At 44.3% G+C, this 15,818-nt stretch overlaps 1 protein-coding gene across 15 annotated transcripts in view; it reads left to right on the top strand.

Moving 5' to 3' along the window:
* LOC137435131 (guanine nucleotide exchange factor DBS) overlaps positions 1-15,818 on the top strand; it is a 166,544-nt gene that overhangs the window by 92,237 nt on the left and 58,489 nt on the right. For 14 of the 15 annotated variants that reach the window (XR_013624580.1, XR_013624581.1, XM_078784616.1 and 11 more), the window contains 3 exons: positions 14,690-14,780; positions 15,429-15,543; positions 15,713-15,812. Coding sequence is in view for 13 of the 15 variants with exons in the window: in XM_078784613.1 (XP_078640739.1) it covers positions 14,690-14,780; positions 15,429-15,543; positions 15,713-15,812 (306 nt within the window). In the remaining 2 variants the exon portion in view is untranslated. Of the gene's footprint in view, positions 1-14,313; positions 14,366-14,689; positions 14,781-15,428; positions 15,544-15,712; positions 15,813-15,818 lie in introns of those variants that run through there. The other variant, XM_068128637.2, reaches the window with a different exon arrangement.

Here is a 15,818-nt window from a genome sequence, read left to right as displayed (position 1 = left end):
GGGAAGCCTGGCCCACATCTTTCATGAACCGGCTGTCCAGGCCTGACATTCGACTATGTTTAGGGCAATAATTTGGAATTTGTTATGGTGCCGGTGATAGCTCGCCTCCGCTTCGTAAAGGATACGTTGAGATCTTTGAGGTCCACCAACTAATCCTGGCAGACGCGACACCCATTTTAATGTTCATCCCAAGGACGGCCCTCACATTGATGGGCTCGCCCTCCCTGTGAGACACCAACATGGCAGCTTGTAGCTGGGGTGAGATTTTCCAAAGTCACAAAATCACTTTTTACTTTGGACAAATGCATCATGACATTCTTTCCATGGTGCATTTGTATAAAATAAAAAGTGAGCTTTTGGTCCTAAAAATGAGAAAATAAAAAGTCTAAAGATTTTCCTGAAATAAAATGACATACAAGTGACATCGATGTAATTTGACGTTCTTAATTTTTACCTGTTACGTGTCGCAGGTCTACAAAAGCTCCACATGGTTGTTGTTGATGCTGTTCTTGTTGGGGGTCAATTATTATTATTATTTTTTCTTCGTTTTTTTAATGTATACTGAATCGAGGCTCGTGAAAGAGCTAACATTTACTTCACAAACAAATCAACCAGACAAACAAAATATATAAAAAGAGGGAGCGGAAGACAAGATGGGGAGAGAAGGGGAAGCACACAAACACAACATTTGAGAGCAGGGAGATGTGTGGGAGGGAGAGGGCTTGGGGGGAGGAGGCGTGGGAAGGGGTGGGGGGGGGGGGGGGTGGGAGAAGTATAAATCGCAAGGACACCAAGGACTTCCAGGACAGCAATTGGTATTTCAAAAAAGTGGAATTGGGGTGAAATTAGCGGGGGTAGAAAAGATCAAGATTTTGGATGGGGGAAGATCAGAGATGGTGGTGAACAGCTGTTGTTTTAAAGACCTGGAGGGTGGAGTGGGATTGAAGAGAGTGAGGGAGTTTGTTCCAGAGGTGGGAGAAAAGAGGAATGAAGGAGTGAAGGTGAGCAGAGAGTCTTGATTTTGGCAGTTTAACCATAAGAGGGTTGCAGGCAGATATTGTGCGACCTGTAGGAATATTTGCGGGACAGAGCCAAGAGAGAGCTGGGGGGGCAAGGCCAGAGAGGAGTCGGTAGAAGACGGAAAGACCACCAACCTGCCTGCGGTGAGTGAGTGAGAGGCCCTTGGAGTTAGCTTCATCGCGGGAGATTCCAATGATTCTGAATGCTTTGGTTTCAACAGCGTGAAGATGAGCTAGGTGTGAGGCAGGAGCACCAGCCCAGAGGGGAGAGCAGTATTCCATTGAGCTGCGGATGAAAGCCTTGTACGTGGTGAGGAGCTCAGGTGTGCCAAGGAAGGACTTCGCATGACGGAGGATGCCCAGTCGGTGACTGGCTTTGGAGGCCAGCTTGGACACACACACACACACACACACACACACACACACACACACACACACACACACACACACACACACACACACACACACACACACACACACATACACACGCACACACACAGACACACACACACACAGACACTCACACACACACACACACACAGACACACACACACACACACACACACACACACACACACACACATACACACACACATACATACACACACATACACACACACATACACACGCACACGCACACACACAGACACACACACACACACACACACACACACACACACACTCACACTCACACTCACACACACACACAGACACTTACACACACACACACACACACACACACACACACACACACACACACACACACTTAATGCTACCTCAATTTTGATTCCTGCAATCCAATGCAGCACAAAAGAACTGTGGTATACACCCTCTCAAAAAAGAGCATATGAATTACCATCTACAATCGAAGACAAAATGGGAGATGTGGACCATCTTCAGAGCGCATTGGGGACAAATGGTTACCTGGACAGCTTGCTACTAAAAGGAGAACGATCCTGACTGGTCTACATAACAGACTGTGACCAAAAGAACAACCAAAGGGTTTTTTCCCTGCCTTTTGTATTGGGTCTATCGCAGAGGATCGGCAGAGTATTGAAAGCGGCAGGGGTGAAGGTAAGCTTTGAACCTGTCTTCACCCCCAAGATAGCTCTTATGAGGGTCAAGGACGAGCAACCGAGGAAGAACAGGGCAGGGGCGGTGCACGTGGTGCTCTGTTGTTGTAGAGCCAAATATGTGGGAGAAACACAGAGGCCCTTAGGCCAGTGTATTGCTGAACTCTGCAAGGCCTTTGATTGCAACTATCCCAACAGTTCTGCCATTACCAAACATGGTCTCAAGACGGGGCACACACCCTTGTGGGATAAGGTTAGCATTTTGGGTTTGACCCCACACAGGACCAGAATACGGATTCTGGAGGCTTGTCATGCAGATGAAACAGTCACCGAGTCGCATCAATCACGCAGGAGGTGGTGGGCTTCCATTACCATTTCGCCCACTCTTGCATAAACACACTGGGGGCGCCATTCGATGGGGATTTAGATAACACGTCACCCGGCTGGTTCGTTGGGACAATTCCTTCCCCACTCCTCCCCTGTCCACCTCTCTTGTCACACATGACCACCTGCCACTACATCGGTTCCGTGACAAACTTATTTATTACATTCATCTAACGTCACACTGGAGAACACCGAATAGTGTTTTCTGATATTGAGTGACCGACTATTCCCTGATCCTATCTAAACATTTGGTTTGGAATCCAATTGGGCTACATGAGCGTTGGATCCTTACATGTGTTGATGGATTATTTAATAACGCTCAGAATTTGCGAGGAGCATGATATGTGCGATGATTGGCTGTCCAGCTTTGCCCACCCCAACCTTTGGGTATTTAGGGTGATTTCGAGGTAATTTTCACACTCTTGTGCAAGGTTAGTGGAGGCATGTGGTTAGCCACGCTGTTAACTGAAACGATGAGTAAGTTATTGTTTGTTCAATTAAAGGTTGGAGAACTCACCATTGTTAGATTTTTATTTTTTTATTTTTTTTTGTATACAAAGTTGAGGTTCGTGTAAGAGCTAACACTTGAAAACATAAACAGAAACACAAATAAAACATGTAACGGAGGGAGTGGGAGACGAGAGGGGGAGAGAGAGAGAAGGAAGCACAACAACAGTAGAGAACAGGGACATCGGTAGATCTGTGGAATGGAGAGGGCTGGGGGGGGGGGGGGGGTTGGGGGGGGGGGGTTGGATGGTATAAAACAAATGAACATGACTCGGACTTTCAGAAAAGAAGTTGGAAATTGAAAGAGGTGTATTTGGGGAGTATTAATGGGGGCAGAAAAGATCAAGGTTTTGGATGGGGGAAGATAAGAGATGGTTGAGAACAGCTGTTTTGAAGACCTGGAGGGAGGAGTGGGATTGAAGAGAGCGAGTGAGTTTGTTCCAGAGGCGGGAGAAAAGAGGAATGAAAGAGTGAAGGTGAGCAGAGAGTCTTGATTTTTCACCAGAAGAGGGTTCCTGGCAGATCTTGTGTGTCCTGGAGGAATATTTGAGGGACAGAGCACAGACAGAGCTGGGGGAGCAAGGCCGGAAAGGAGTCGGTAGAAGACAGAAAGACCACCTACCTGCCTGTGGCGAGTGAGTGAAAGGCCCTGCAGGCAGAATCGGCTTCATTACGGGAGATACCAATGATTCTGAAAGTCTTGGTTTCTACAGCGTGAAGCCGAGCTAGGTGTGAGGCAGGCGCACCAGCCCAGAGGGGAGAGCAGTATTCCATCAAACTGCAGATGAAACCTTTCTATGTGGTGAGGAGCTCAGGTGTGCCGAGGAAGGACTTCACACGACGGTGGATGCCCAGTCGGCGACTGGCTTTGGAGGCCAGCTTATCAATGTGGTTTTCCCAGGAAAGATCATGGCAGATAGTGAGACCCAAAAGCTTGAGTGACAGGACTTCTTGGAGAGGATTGTTCAGAAAGTGGATTGGAGGGTTTTCCAGACGGGCTTTATGGAGAGAGTGTGAGATTTGTCGAGATTGAAAGACATGTTCCACTTGTTTGAACACTTTGTGATTTTATCCAGGTCTGCAGAGAGTGAAGAGGCTGCTGCCTGCCGATCTGAGGGTTGAGATATGGAGCGGCAGAGAGTGGAGTCATCAGCAAAAAGATGGATTTTCCATAGAGTCAGAGAGATCAGACAAGAAAAAGCACAGGGCCCAGAACACTACCCTGGGGGGGGGGGGGGGGGGGGGGGAAATCCAGCCTGAACAGGAAGGGGAGATTAGAGAATTCCATTCAGGGCCACGCATTGACTGCGACCATAGAGGAAGTCCGCAAGCCATGCGTGGAGATTTCCATGGATACCATAGGAGGAGAGCTTGGTGAGAAGAGCTGGGTGCCAGACCGTATCGAAGGCACAAGATATGTCAAGTGAGACAGCTCTGATTTCCTGTTTGGGGTTGAGGACCTCCATCCATTGTTGAGACAGCAGAAGCAGCATGTCCAGAGTAGAGTGACCTGGTTTGAAACCACATTGATGATCTGAGATCAAGCCATTGGAGAAGAGGAAGGATTTGATGATATCAGAAGTGATGATGGATTCCATGACCTTGCTGATTATTGGGAGCAGGCTTATTTATCTGTCGTTGCAAGGATCTGTTTTTGCACATTTTTTCTGTAAAGCGGTAATGTTGGCTGATTTCCAAGCAGATGGCAGATTACCTTCAACAAAAGAGAGGGTGAAGAGAACAGAGAGAGGGTGAGAGAGAGCGGCGGAGCAGGATTTTAGGACCTGTGGGCTGATGCCGTCTGGTCCAGTTGCAGAATCAGAGTCGAGGTTTTACAGAAACTTCTCCACCTTGTCGGGAGAGAAGGACACAGAGATTATACTTTACCCCAAATGGCAAGACTTTTTTGGGATATAACTCACATATTGTGCAGGCAGTGGTGAGGCTGCAGCGAGTGTAGGCATTGGTGAGGATGCCGCAATAAAGATAGGTAGGAATGAGGTCATGGAGACCTGTTTTGTTTGCGATGAGACTATTAAATACATATATTCTTCATTCTGCAGGAAGGATCATAGGCATAGAGTTCTGTGCAGTTTTAAAGGAGCAGGAATTAGGGACATTGAAGGAAGGGTAAATGACATTGTATCCGGTCACGGTAGGAAGATGTTGGTTGTGGTACACCGAGGAGCAAATGATTTCGGGAAAGTCTCCTCAGCAGTTTTGAAATATATATATATATATATATATATATATATACATATACACATATACATATATACAGGATATTGCATAGAACAGCATGCGAGGAGTCGATTTATTTATTTAATCCTCACCACATGGAGTAATTGATTAGGTGAGAGCTGATTGGTCATTCCCTCCATTTACATGCTGGAGATGTGGGTGGTTCTTTGTTTGCCATTGTAGATTGACTGCTTGACGTTTACACATGGTACATGCTTTGGAGCCTTGATGGTATGCGTTTCTCTCGACACTGTTGCTGATAATTCTCCAATAAGCGATGAAACTGGTCCGGCAGCCGAGGGGGTGTGTAGCATTGGGATTCTGTTGTGTATACTCTGTAAATCCCTGGTGTTGGGCTAGCGGCTAGGGTGTCAGCTTAAGATCCTAGGATCCTGGGTTCGAATCCCGGTCGATCGCTGAATTAACGCCAGGGGGGTTGACTCAGCCTGTCATCCTTCCGAGGTTGGCTAATTGAGGACCAGTTCACTGGTAATTCCCTGTTTGTCGTTAAAGGCGGCAAAAAGGGTTGGCGTCAGGAAGGGCATCCGGCCGTAAAACATTGCTTCAAAAAGGGGACCGAAAAACAACAACAACCATGGTTCCCGAAAAAGGCCAACCCCCGCTTGCGGGGAAAAATGGCCTCTAAAGGTGGTTATTTTTTTTTTTTTTTATACTCTGTAAATGTTATTACAGCTGTGGAGGAACTCTGGGAAGAGTTTGAAACAGCAAAGGGCTTACTTTGTGTAGCCTTCATGGTTGCAGTTATGCAGCTTTCTTCAGCTGGAAGAGCATGAGAGGAATCGATTTAGAGAATTTTTTTATTTATTATTATAGGTATGGATATTTGTAGAGGTTTGCCCTTATACGAGCTTTGACCAGGTATACAAAAAAAAATTCCTTGCCTGAGTTTATTTTAAAAATTGCAAAAAACCTGGGGTTCATCTTTTGTACAATTGGCTCAATCTTTGTTCTTTTTACCCATTAACATGTACTGCTTGTTGAGGCATCTTCACATTGTATTCTGGTGAGAGAGTAGCTGTTATGGAGGCCAAACTTGTATGTATGCTTGGTCCACACCAAGCCTTGGTCCAATGGGCAGCATAGCATTGGCGGAGAGCCCTTGGATTCGCAACACTTCTTCAACATCGCCTTCTGACTGAGCTGAAAAGTTTTCACCCTCTTTTCCTGCCACTTTTATAACGCTGTTTCAATATAGCACATGCAGTACTATGGTTTTCAAAATATCTGCGGTTACTCATCAGCGTGCATAATTCGCTTGAACGGCAACCACACAATTTGGCCCACTTATCAGACACAGATTACAAGTGCTGAATGAAACTGTTTGGACATTTTAACGGTGTATCATTCCCTTAGTCGTAATTCTGAGCAACATCTGTGTTTCTAAGGGGGAATCTAGTTATTATGTGGAATAATTTTGATCCCCTTTCATAAATTCATTCCTCCTCCCCTCTGTTTGCTCATACCTCCTCCCAAGCTTCTTTTCTTTCTCTCCCCGCTCATCACACTCCTCTACTGTCCTGCCTTTTCCGATCATTTCATTTTTACAATTTAAATTTTATCCTTGTATAATTGGAATAATATTACATCGTGTCTTCTGCCGATGGATACAAGCAAGCTACATGGAAGTAGATGGAATTTAGGTCACATGTAATTTTAGGTCAGATTTAGGTCACTTCTGCCTAGTTTTTACCCACGTGGTTAGGATCAATTTAGGTCAGATTTAGGTCACTTCTGCCTAATTTTAACCCACGTGGTTAGGATCAATTTAGGTCAGATTTAGGTCACTTCATCCTAATTTTAACCCACGTGGTTAGGATCAATTTAGGTCAGATTTAGGTCACTTCTGCCTCATTTTAACCCATGCGGTTAGGATCAATTTAGGTCAGACTTAGGTCACTTCTGCCTAATTTTAACCCACGTGGTTAGGATCAATTTAGGTCAGATTTAGGTCACTTCTGCCTCATTTTAACCCACGTGGTTAGGATCAATTTAGGTCAGATTTAGGTCACTTCTGCCTCATTTTAACCCATGCGGTTAGGATCAATTTAGGTCAGACTTAGGTCACTTCTGCCTAATTTTAACCCACGTGGTTAGGATCAATTTAGGTCAGATTTAGGTCACTTCTGCCTCATTTTAACCCATGCGGTTAGGATCAATTTAGGTCAGATTTAGGTCACTTCTGCCTCATTTTAACCCACGTGGTTAGGATCAATTTAGGTCAGATTTAGGTCACTTCTGCCTCATTTTAACCCACGTGGTTAGGATCAATTTAGGTCAGACTTAGGTCACTTCTGCCTAATTTTAACCCACGTGGTTAGGATCAATTTAGGTCAGACTTAGGTCACTTCTGCCTAATTTTAACCCACGTGGTTAGGATCAATTTAGGTCAGATTTAGGTCACTTCTGCCTCATTTTAACCCACGCGGTTACTAAGAGACGGCCGTGTTTTTTTTTTTTATTCCCGGTGGCGTTTGCTTCTCATCTTTTGCCAAGTTGTGATTATTTTGAAGATGTTCTTTTATTCAGACTTTGGCTAACCACAGCGTCTGCTAACCTCAAATGTAATGTCGTGGTGCTAATTTGCGCCGACTGTTTGCAGCACAAATGCATTTTGTTGCTGGAATAATGTAATAAGATTCCAGATCTGGCAATAGTGCTTAATATAATCCTGTCGGAAGTCTCTTAGCAACACAACAGGAAGGGATTGTTGGGGGGCGAGGGGAAATGATTGAACGATTGTGGTGATGAGGTGCATGTGGAGAGGGTATGGTGTGGCGTCGGGTGGGGTGGAGTGACTATCGGCTTAATATTCCATGTCCAAGATGTTGTGGATTGAAACCTCGGACCGTCAGCAATGCAATGAGCTGTCCTGTCCATCAAAATGTCCTTCCCAAGGCCCAGTTAATTTTGATAACATCTTCCACCCTGCACTCGGTCCTCGGAGGACTTGCAAAGTGGATTGTCGTTGAAAATCTGGCGATGGCGATGGGAATCGACCGAAACTATGGAAATGTTTTCTTTTTCTTTTTCTGCAGCCCATCTGTGGCAATGTTTGTAATTACATGTTGTGAGGCAAGACAAATATTTGAGGAGGAGGTGTTTGCGTCACTGTTTGGAATCAAAACATCTTGTGACCACCGAGTCGGTGGTGATGCAGTGAAAGCATGTGATGATGGATCTGCCGCCTCTATGTAGTGTACAAAGTTGGTTCTGCCTCTACCAAGCACATCACAATGGACCGTCAGTTCTCAAGGCTTTCCAACTTAATTTTTTTTAATTTCCTGTGGACATGCCGGTTTGTCCTTTGTAATTACGACGTCTTCCGGGCTGTCGAAGCTTTGCCAAAAAAAAAAAAAAATGCTTCCTTTTGACACCCAGTGCCGCCTTTCATTCGCAGTAATTGCTTCGATTAAACGTGAAAGCCAAAGCATTTTGTACAGGCAGGACTTTGTGCTGCTCGCTTGCACAATAATTGCGGATTGTTGAGCCATCTGGGAATTTTACCCCTTTATGGCGATTCCCTCTTCGTCGGGCTCATTTGCTCAAAGCCATTGGTATTTGAGGCCAAAAGGGTAATCCATGTGGGACTTCCTTGGAGGATCGCTCTGCTTCTTCTGGCCTGCGGTTTACAATGGGGTCATCGGGTTTGAGAATGGCACAATATGCGTTGCGCAAGTATTTTGTAACCACATGAGAGGATGCCATGCAACGCAGGAAATGCATTTGTGTGCAAAGCTGGGGACGATTTAATGGCGACGGGTGTATTGTTAATAGTGTCATCTTTTCTGCAGCCCTCGTGTTCATTTGTTGTGTGGGATTTCATCTAATATATTACTTCCTTGTTTGTAAAACACATTCTGTCTTTGATATCAGAGCAACATGGGCAAGTGCAATGATTGCTGTTGCTTCGTCTGATGCACAAAATGAATGCATGTGGAATGCGTGTGCGCATGTGTGTCCGTCCATCCTAAAATTATCTATTTCATTTGAGTTTTACAAGCTGCTGATGTTCTTGAAATTCTGCATTGCTTTCATATTTTAAAAGAACCAAACATACGCAGCACTGTGCAAAGTTTTGGTCATTTTCGCTTTCCTGGTGCTATTCCCCATTAACAAATTGTGGGAAATTAGAATTTATGTAAATAATTCAATTTTCTGTTAAAGTCAATTTAATATCTCAGCTCACTTAAAGAATTTAAACAAATTGGGAAGTTGAAAGTTTCATTGTTGCTTTACATATTATGTTATCATGTGCTTGCAATATCCACATAACGCAGACAATATGCAAGAAACACAGTACTTCGGATTCGGATTTTCGTACAGTAGGTAATAATAAATTACTGAAGTAATTAACACCAGTTATTACCTTTGCCACCTCTACCAAGGTGGGTGGAGGTTATGTTTTCATCCCTGTCTGTCTGTCTGTCTGTTTGTCTGTGAACAGGATATCTCAAAAAGTTGTGGACAGATTCGGACGGAATTTGGGAGAGGTAGCATATGTGACGAGGACGAAATGATTAGATTTTGGTGAAGATTCGGATCCGGCTACTTGGATTTTTAAAGCGTTTCTTCACCATTGGGAGATAGGGCCAAAACCGATACATAGCAGGATATCTCAAAAAGTTGTGGATGGATTCAGACGAAACTTCGTGGAGAGGTTGTGTGTGTGACAAGGAAGTAAAAAAAAAAACAACCACCTTTAGAGGCCATTTTTCCCCGCAAGCGGGGGTTGGCCTTTTTCTGGAACTGTGGTTGTTGTTGTTTTTCGGTCCCCTTTTTGAAGCAATGTTTTACGGCCGGATGCCCTTCCTGACGCCAACCCTTTTTGCCGCCTTTAACGACAAGCAGGGAATTACCAGTGTGTGACGAGGAAGAATTCATTCAAATTTGGTGAAGATTAAAATCCGGATCAGAGGATTTTTAAAGTGATTTTTCACCATCGGTGATGGGGCCAAAACCAACATATAGCACGATATCTCAAACAATTATGGACGGATTTGGACGAGACTTGGGTGGACAGGTTGGGTGTGTGACGAGACCAACTCGATTCGATTTTGGTGAAGATCTGAATATGGATTCGGATACGAGAATGTTTTGATTTTTAAGTGATACTTCACCATTGAGTGATCGGGCTAAAACGAATACTTAGCACGATATCTCACAAAGTTATGGACAGATTTGGACGAAACCTGGTCGACCAGTTGTGTGTGTGACAAGGCCGAATCAATCCAATTTTGGTGAAGATCTGAATATGGATTCAGATACGAGAAATATTTAATTTTTTTCAAGTGATTCTTCACCATTGAGAGATCGGGCAAAAAGCGATTAAATAGCAAGATATTTTAAAAAGTTATGGTCGAGTTATGACTAAACTTGGGGGAAGAGTTGGTTAGGTGACGAGAACAAGCGGATTAGATTTTGGTTCAGGTCCGAATTCAGATCCGGTCTATCAGTGGGATACAAAACATAAACTGTTCAGCCTGGCAGAGGTATACGCTCTACCGAGTGCCCTTCTAGTTATTATTATTAATATATTATTGTAAACTAGCCGAAACCCGTGGAACATCCACGGAAGGGAGGATGTGGTGTATGGATAGAGTGTACCATTATGGATGGCATAGGGGATAGATGGTAAATCCATTAGTGCCGTGGGCATCGGGTCACTGGGTGCGGCGTAAAAGGGATAACAAAGTCGAGTCCTTACGCTATTATTATATAGATACTCCCCGTCGATGTGCTTCTGTGGTAATCGCGAATATGAGTCACATACACGGTCACAGTGCCTGACGCCACTGTGACCGTGTTTTGATTAATAAATCTACGAGTCACAAAACACGAACCGAACTCACCTCAAGCAGTAAAAAGGTGCAAATCGCTCCTAGAAACCACCTCATCTCTTCAGACCTCAACACACCTTGATAAGTGACGGCAGCGCTCATGGGATCTTCTTCTTCCGTTAAGCTCCAATTTTTTCTTTCAGTTAAGTCCAATCAGTCCTCTCTGCTCGAAGTGCTCAGGCCATGCCTTCCCGCTCTCATACTTTTATTTCCGTTCGGTGTAGAAAGAGATTGACATATCGTTCGTCTGTTTTCAGCTCGTTATCTTTAAGCTCCCTTACGTCTCGCCACCTGCTACACCTCTCTGAGTTACGAGGATTTATGCAACGCACCCCGAGTATCGCAACATCACTCCATTTAACTTTATTAAAATGACGATAAAGATGTTTCCTTATATATCCGAATTTAAAATGTTCAAGGGAATAAAAAGACAATTTGGTTCACACCACCCATGTTCACACCACTCGACTGTCCAATCAGCGGACGGCTTGCATCGCCTTCGCCCAGCAGACGCCAATACGATCGCGTCGTAAGATGGCGTCGTATCGGCAGTTAATCGGATGCTTTTGGGCCCCAAAGTCGACTAATTCAGATTTTTTGAGTGTGGCTGTACGTGATAAACAAAGAGCGCGGTTCGTAGATCGTAAATCCATTCGTGCCGTGGGCATCGGGTCACTGGGTGCGGCGTAAAAGGGATAACAAAGTCGAGTCCTTACGCTATTATTATATAGATATTACTAAAACGGACTCGCCCTTGCATATCATGAATTGACTTGCTCCACACTTGCCTCTGCATCCAGATCCACATTAAAAAAAAATCCACCACTTCCTCCATCATGTTTTCGCTGGATGCACTCACTGCCGTAAATATTACTCGCACCGCTGCGTATCGTGTGGATTACTCGCACCACTATCACCTCTGCATCCAGATCCACATTTAAGTCCACTGTTTGTAATAGGGATGGAAGAATTGTCGGAGAATGAAAGGTTACGATTCTCATGTGAGTTATTGTACGCTTATGGCTTAGTATTGAATGCTGAAAGTGAAAAAGAAGCAAGAGTGATATTTCAAAAATAGAAAAGTGCAATAGAGAAGGAAGGTTTACCCGTCAGCATGAATAAAACGTTTATTGAGCTCAGAGTTCTTGAAAAAAGTTATTGAGGTCAGAATTTCATTTGGAAAAGGACGAAAGTTTCTGTTAATATCTTGGAGACATGATAGAGGCATCGGGAGGAGCAGAATTAGCCGTTGGATCGGGAAAAAAGTTTGTCTGGAATAAGTGGAGGCAATTAGGTGGTATTAAGAAGCACAGAAACATTCCATTACCTGTAAAGGTTAGCATCTTATGATAAGCCTTTTCAGACCGTTATTTATGCGTCGAAGCAGAACCGTGGCACTGCCGATCAAGGATGTAAAAATAATGGAAACAACAGATGGGAATGATGTGATGGATGAATGGATGGTCTCTGAAACAAAAAAATTCTGAGCTCAGAAATTGGGAGGAGGTTAAATAACAATACGAGTAAGGAAGAGAAGATTAGCTTGGTGTGATTCATGTGCAACGAAGGTCAGAATATGAAGCTCTAAAGAAAGCGACAATGGTCGTGGTGGAAGGAAGAAAGCTGAGAAGACGTCCGAAGAACGCATGGATTGAAATTGTCAAGAAAGATTTGGAATGTTTGGCTTTGCACGACACGAATGCAATGGATAGATCCATATGGTGGAATGCCATAATTTGCTCAAACCCTGTAAAAAGGGGAAAATGGTCATAAAATGTTGTTGTTGTTGTTGTTGTTGTACAGATTGTTTTTTCCTGATATGTAGCTAAGTCAATACAAGTGATGTTTGGAAAGTTGGGAATTTGATTGAGTATGTGACTAGACAAAATAGATGGAGTAGGAGTGAGGGGTAAATCTGGGAAAGAGGATCAAGGTGTCAGAAGGTGGGGAAGGGTTGAAAATTGCAAATACTCCTTTGTGAATGTATTGGAATCTGTAATTTGCAATTTTGCACCAAGGAATTGAGTCTCGGGATCCTTTTAGCTCTGAGTAGGCAGGTGCAGTTTGCTGGATTTTTGGTTTGTCTGGGAGGTTTTTTTCACCAGCTCTATCCTGCCATTGCTTCTACCCTCTTACCCTTACACCAAGCCCTTGGCATACCCACCTTGCGTTGTGCCAGTAACCCATTCCCTTTTTAAAATGTTGACCTTTACTATACGCTCGGTGAGACAGCTGTGTTCCCATCCTTTTGTCCTTGAACTGTGGTGCATCTATTTGGCGTCCCTCTGTTTTCTCTTTGCCCCATTTTTCCATTTCCACATGTCGTTCTACTCTTCCAAGAGACCTGATACCTGTATCTATAACTAAAAATAGCTTTTCAAAATATTTCGATGTCTACATACTTTTGGCTGATCGTTTTGCTTTTCATAAAGTAAAATGAATGAATGAATGATCGTTTTAAGGCCATTTTTCCCGCTGGGGGTTAGCCTTGCGGACCCCATGACAATCATGGTTCCCTGTTTGAGGCAATGTTTTTATGGCCGGATGCCCTCCCTGACGCCAACCCTTGGTCACGCTCTTATGATGCGCAGGGATACGGTGTACCTATTCTAAACCGGGGTACACACCGGGATCATTCATCCCAGCAAGCTGGTACTCAGTCTGCCGACTTCGGAAGGATGACAGGCTGAGTCAATCCCCCTGGTGTTAATTCAGCGATCGACCGGGATTCGAACCCAGGATCCTAGGATCCCAAGCCGGCACACTAACCGCTAAGCCAACACCAGGCTAAGCCAACACCGTTGCTTTTCATAAAGTACGCCAGCAAAATTCAAATCCAGCATGTCTCATTTTGAATCTCATTATGAAGATGAAAGGCAGCTTAAACATGTCAATACTAACAGAGTTAACGGTGGGATGGTGTCTGAGGCTCAGAATGCAACTCTCTGCCAAGTGGGTCACATGATGTCTATGAGACCACATTCTTGAGCCAGGCCTATTGGCATGGGAACCAGGTGATGTTGTTTTGCAGATGGACCATTTCCATTTGACTTTTCAGAAGGAAATAGGCTTTCTTCAGCTTATATACTTATCTTGATTCTTGTTAATACTTATTAATATTTATGATGTCACTTATTAATATTTATGATATATACAGGTCGATGCAAGTAACATGCGTATCATTTGACCAGACTCGGTGGTGTAATGGTTGGAGCGGCCGCTCCAAATCTGGGAGGTCGTTGGTTCAAACTCCGGCCGAGTCATACCAAAGACTTTATAAATGGTACATGCTGCTTCCTTGCTTGGCATTCAGCATTTAATAGGATAAGAGCACGGATAATCCCCATGAGGTTGGCAACCATTGGGAGGAAGGAACGCCTCGCTGAGTGCAGTGAGAAAGGCGGCGCCATTGGTGTGTGTGTGTGTGTGTGTGTGTGTGTGTGTGTGTGTGTGTGTGTGTGTGTGTGTGCGTGCGTGCGTGCGTGCGTGCGTGTTAGTGTGTGTGAGTGACATTTCAAAAACCATTTTGTTTACACATATCATTCATTGGATACTCGATTATGTGCAGTACTGTGTAACATTCACCTGCCATTTTATTTTGCCACAGGCTGAGGGCTCAGCTGAGATGGAGGTCAATGATGTCCTGCAAGCCCAAGACCTACTCAAGGAGCTGGAAATGCAGATTGTTTTATTAACAGGTTCGTCGTCGTGAGTGAATTCATATACCATCCAAGTCGGTGTGCCAGCCGGCCAATTTGTTGTTCATTAAGGTTTTGGGAATCGTGTGACTCTTTGAAGTAACTGTTTTCCTTTTCATTAAACATGGCCACCTTTGTAATGTGTTGCAGTATGAATTGGTGGAGAAAAAGTTCTGTTGTGGCAGTGACAGATTTTGTTGTACTTCCAAGCAATTTGATATAATCCCATAATGCCATTTTATGGTGCAAGCAGGAGGGCCAGGAGGTACACACACTCATCTTTAAGCTGTCTAGCCTGGGTTTGAATCTTGACCCAGCTATACACTGTCATCCCGATATTTCACAGGCAGAGTGATTCATCATTGTGTGTGCCATGCCTCAGATGGACGTTAAATGGGCGATCTGTCTGCTGGCATTAGTTGGTCGATGATAAAGATCCCATGGTGTTTTTCGTGAAGAGTAGGCGAACTATCATTGGCACCATCGCCAAATTTCAAATTCCTCTCGCCACTATTCAGACGAACGTCAGGGTTGGCCATCTAGTTCGTGAAAAACTTGGGCCAAGTTTCCCCGAGCCAACCCCACAAGAACGTTGGAATAATTGTGATCGTTAAAGAAGAATGAGAACGACTAATCCTTGCATTACAGGTGGATGTGGAAAAGCCAAGGAACCCATCCTCACCTTCCCTCTAAGCACAAGCCTGGATTCTGTTTCTGACGAAGTCTTCCGCAAAATTCTCATCTACCTCACTCGCATCTCAAGGTTTGGCATGCAAACATGCAAAGCAACAATGGGGTTGAAATTATCCACTTTCCTTAGACACTTCATATTGTTCAGATTCCTGCTTCCATTTACATTTCGCAGTTTTAAGTTGCCGAAGACCTTTTTTGGCTTTTCAAAAAAACAAAAACATCTCATGCACCAAATGCAGGTCAACACGAACGGATGAGGAGGCCCCTGGTTTCCTTGTGGTCATTGACGGGAGGCAAGATCGTTGGGCCAACCTGAAGGATCTGCTCACCCGCATTGTGGTGAGC

The sequence above is a fragment of the Myxine glutinosa genome, chromosome 9 (assembly GCF_964187855.1).
Source record: "Myxine glutinosa chromosome 9, kmMyxGlut1.1, whole genome shotgun sequence".
Lineage (NCBI taxonomy): Eukaryota > Metazoa > Chordata > Myxini > Myxiniformes > Myxinidae > Myxine > Myxine glutinosa.
This window is presented reverse-complemented; position numbering and strand designations above follow the sequence as displayed.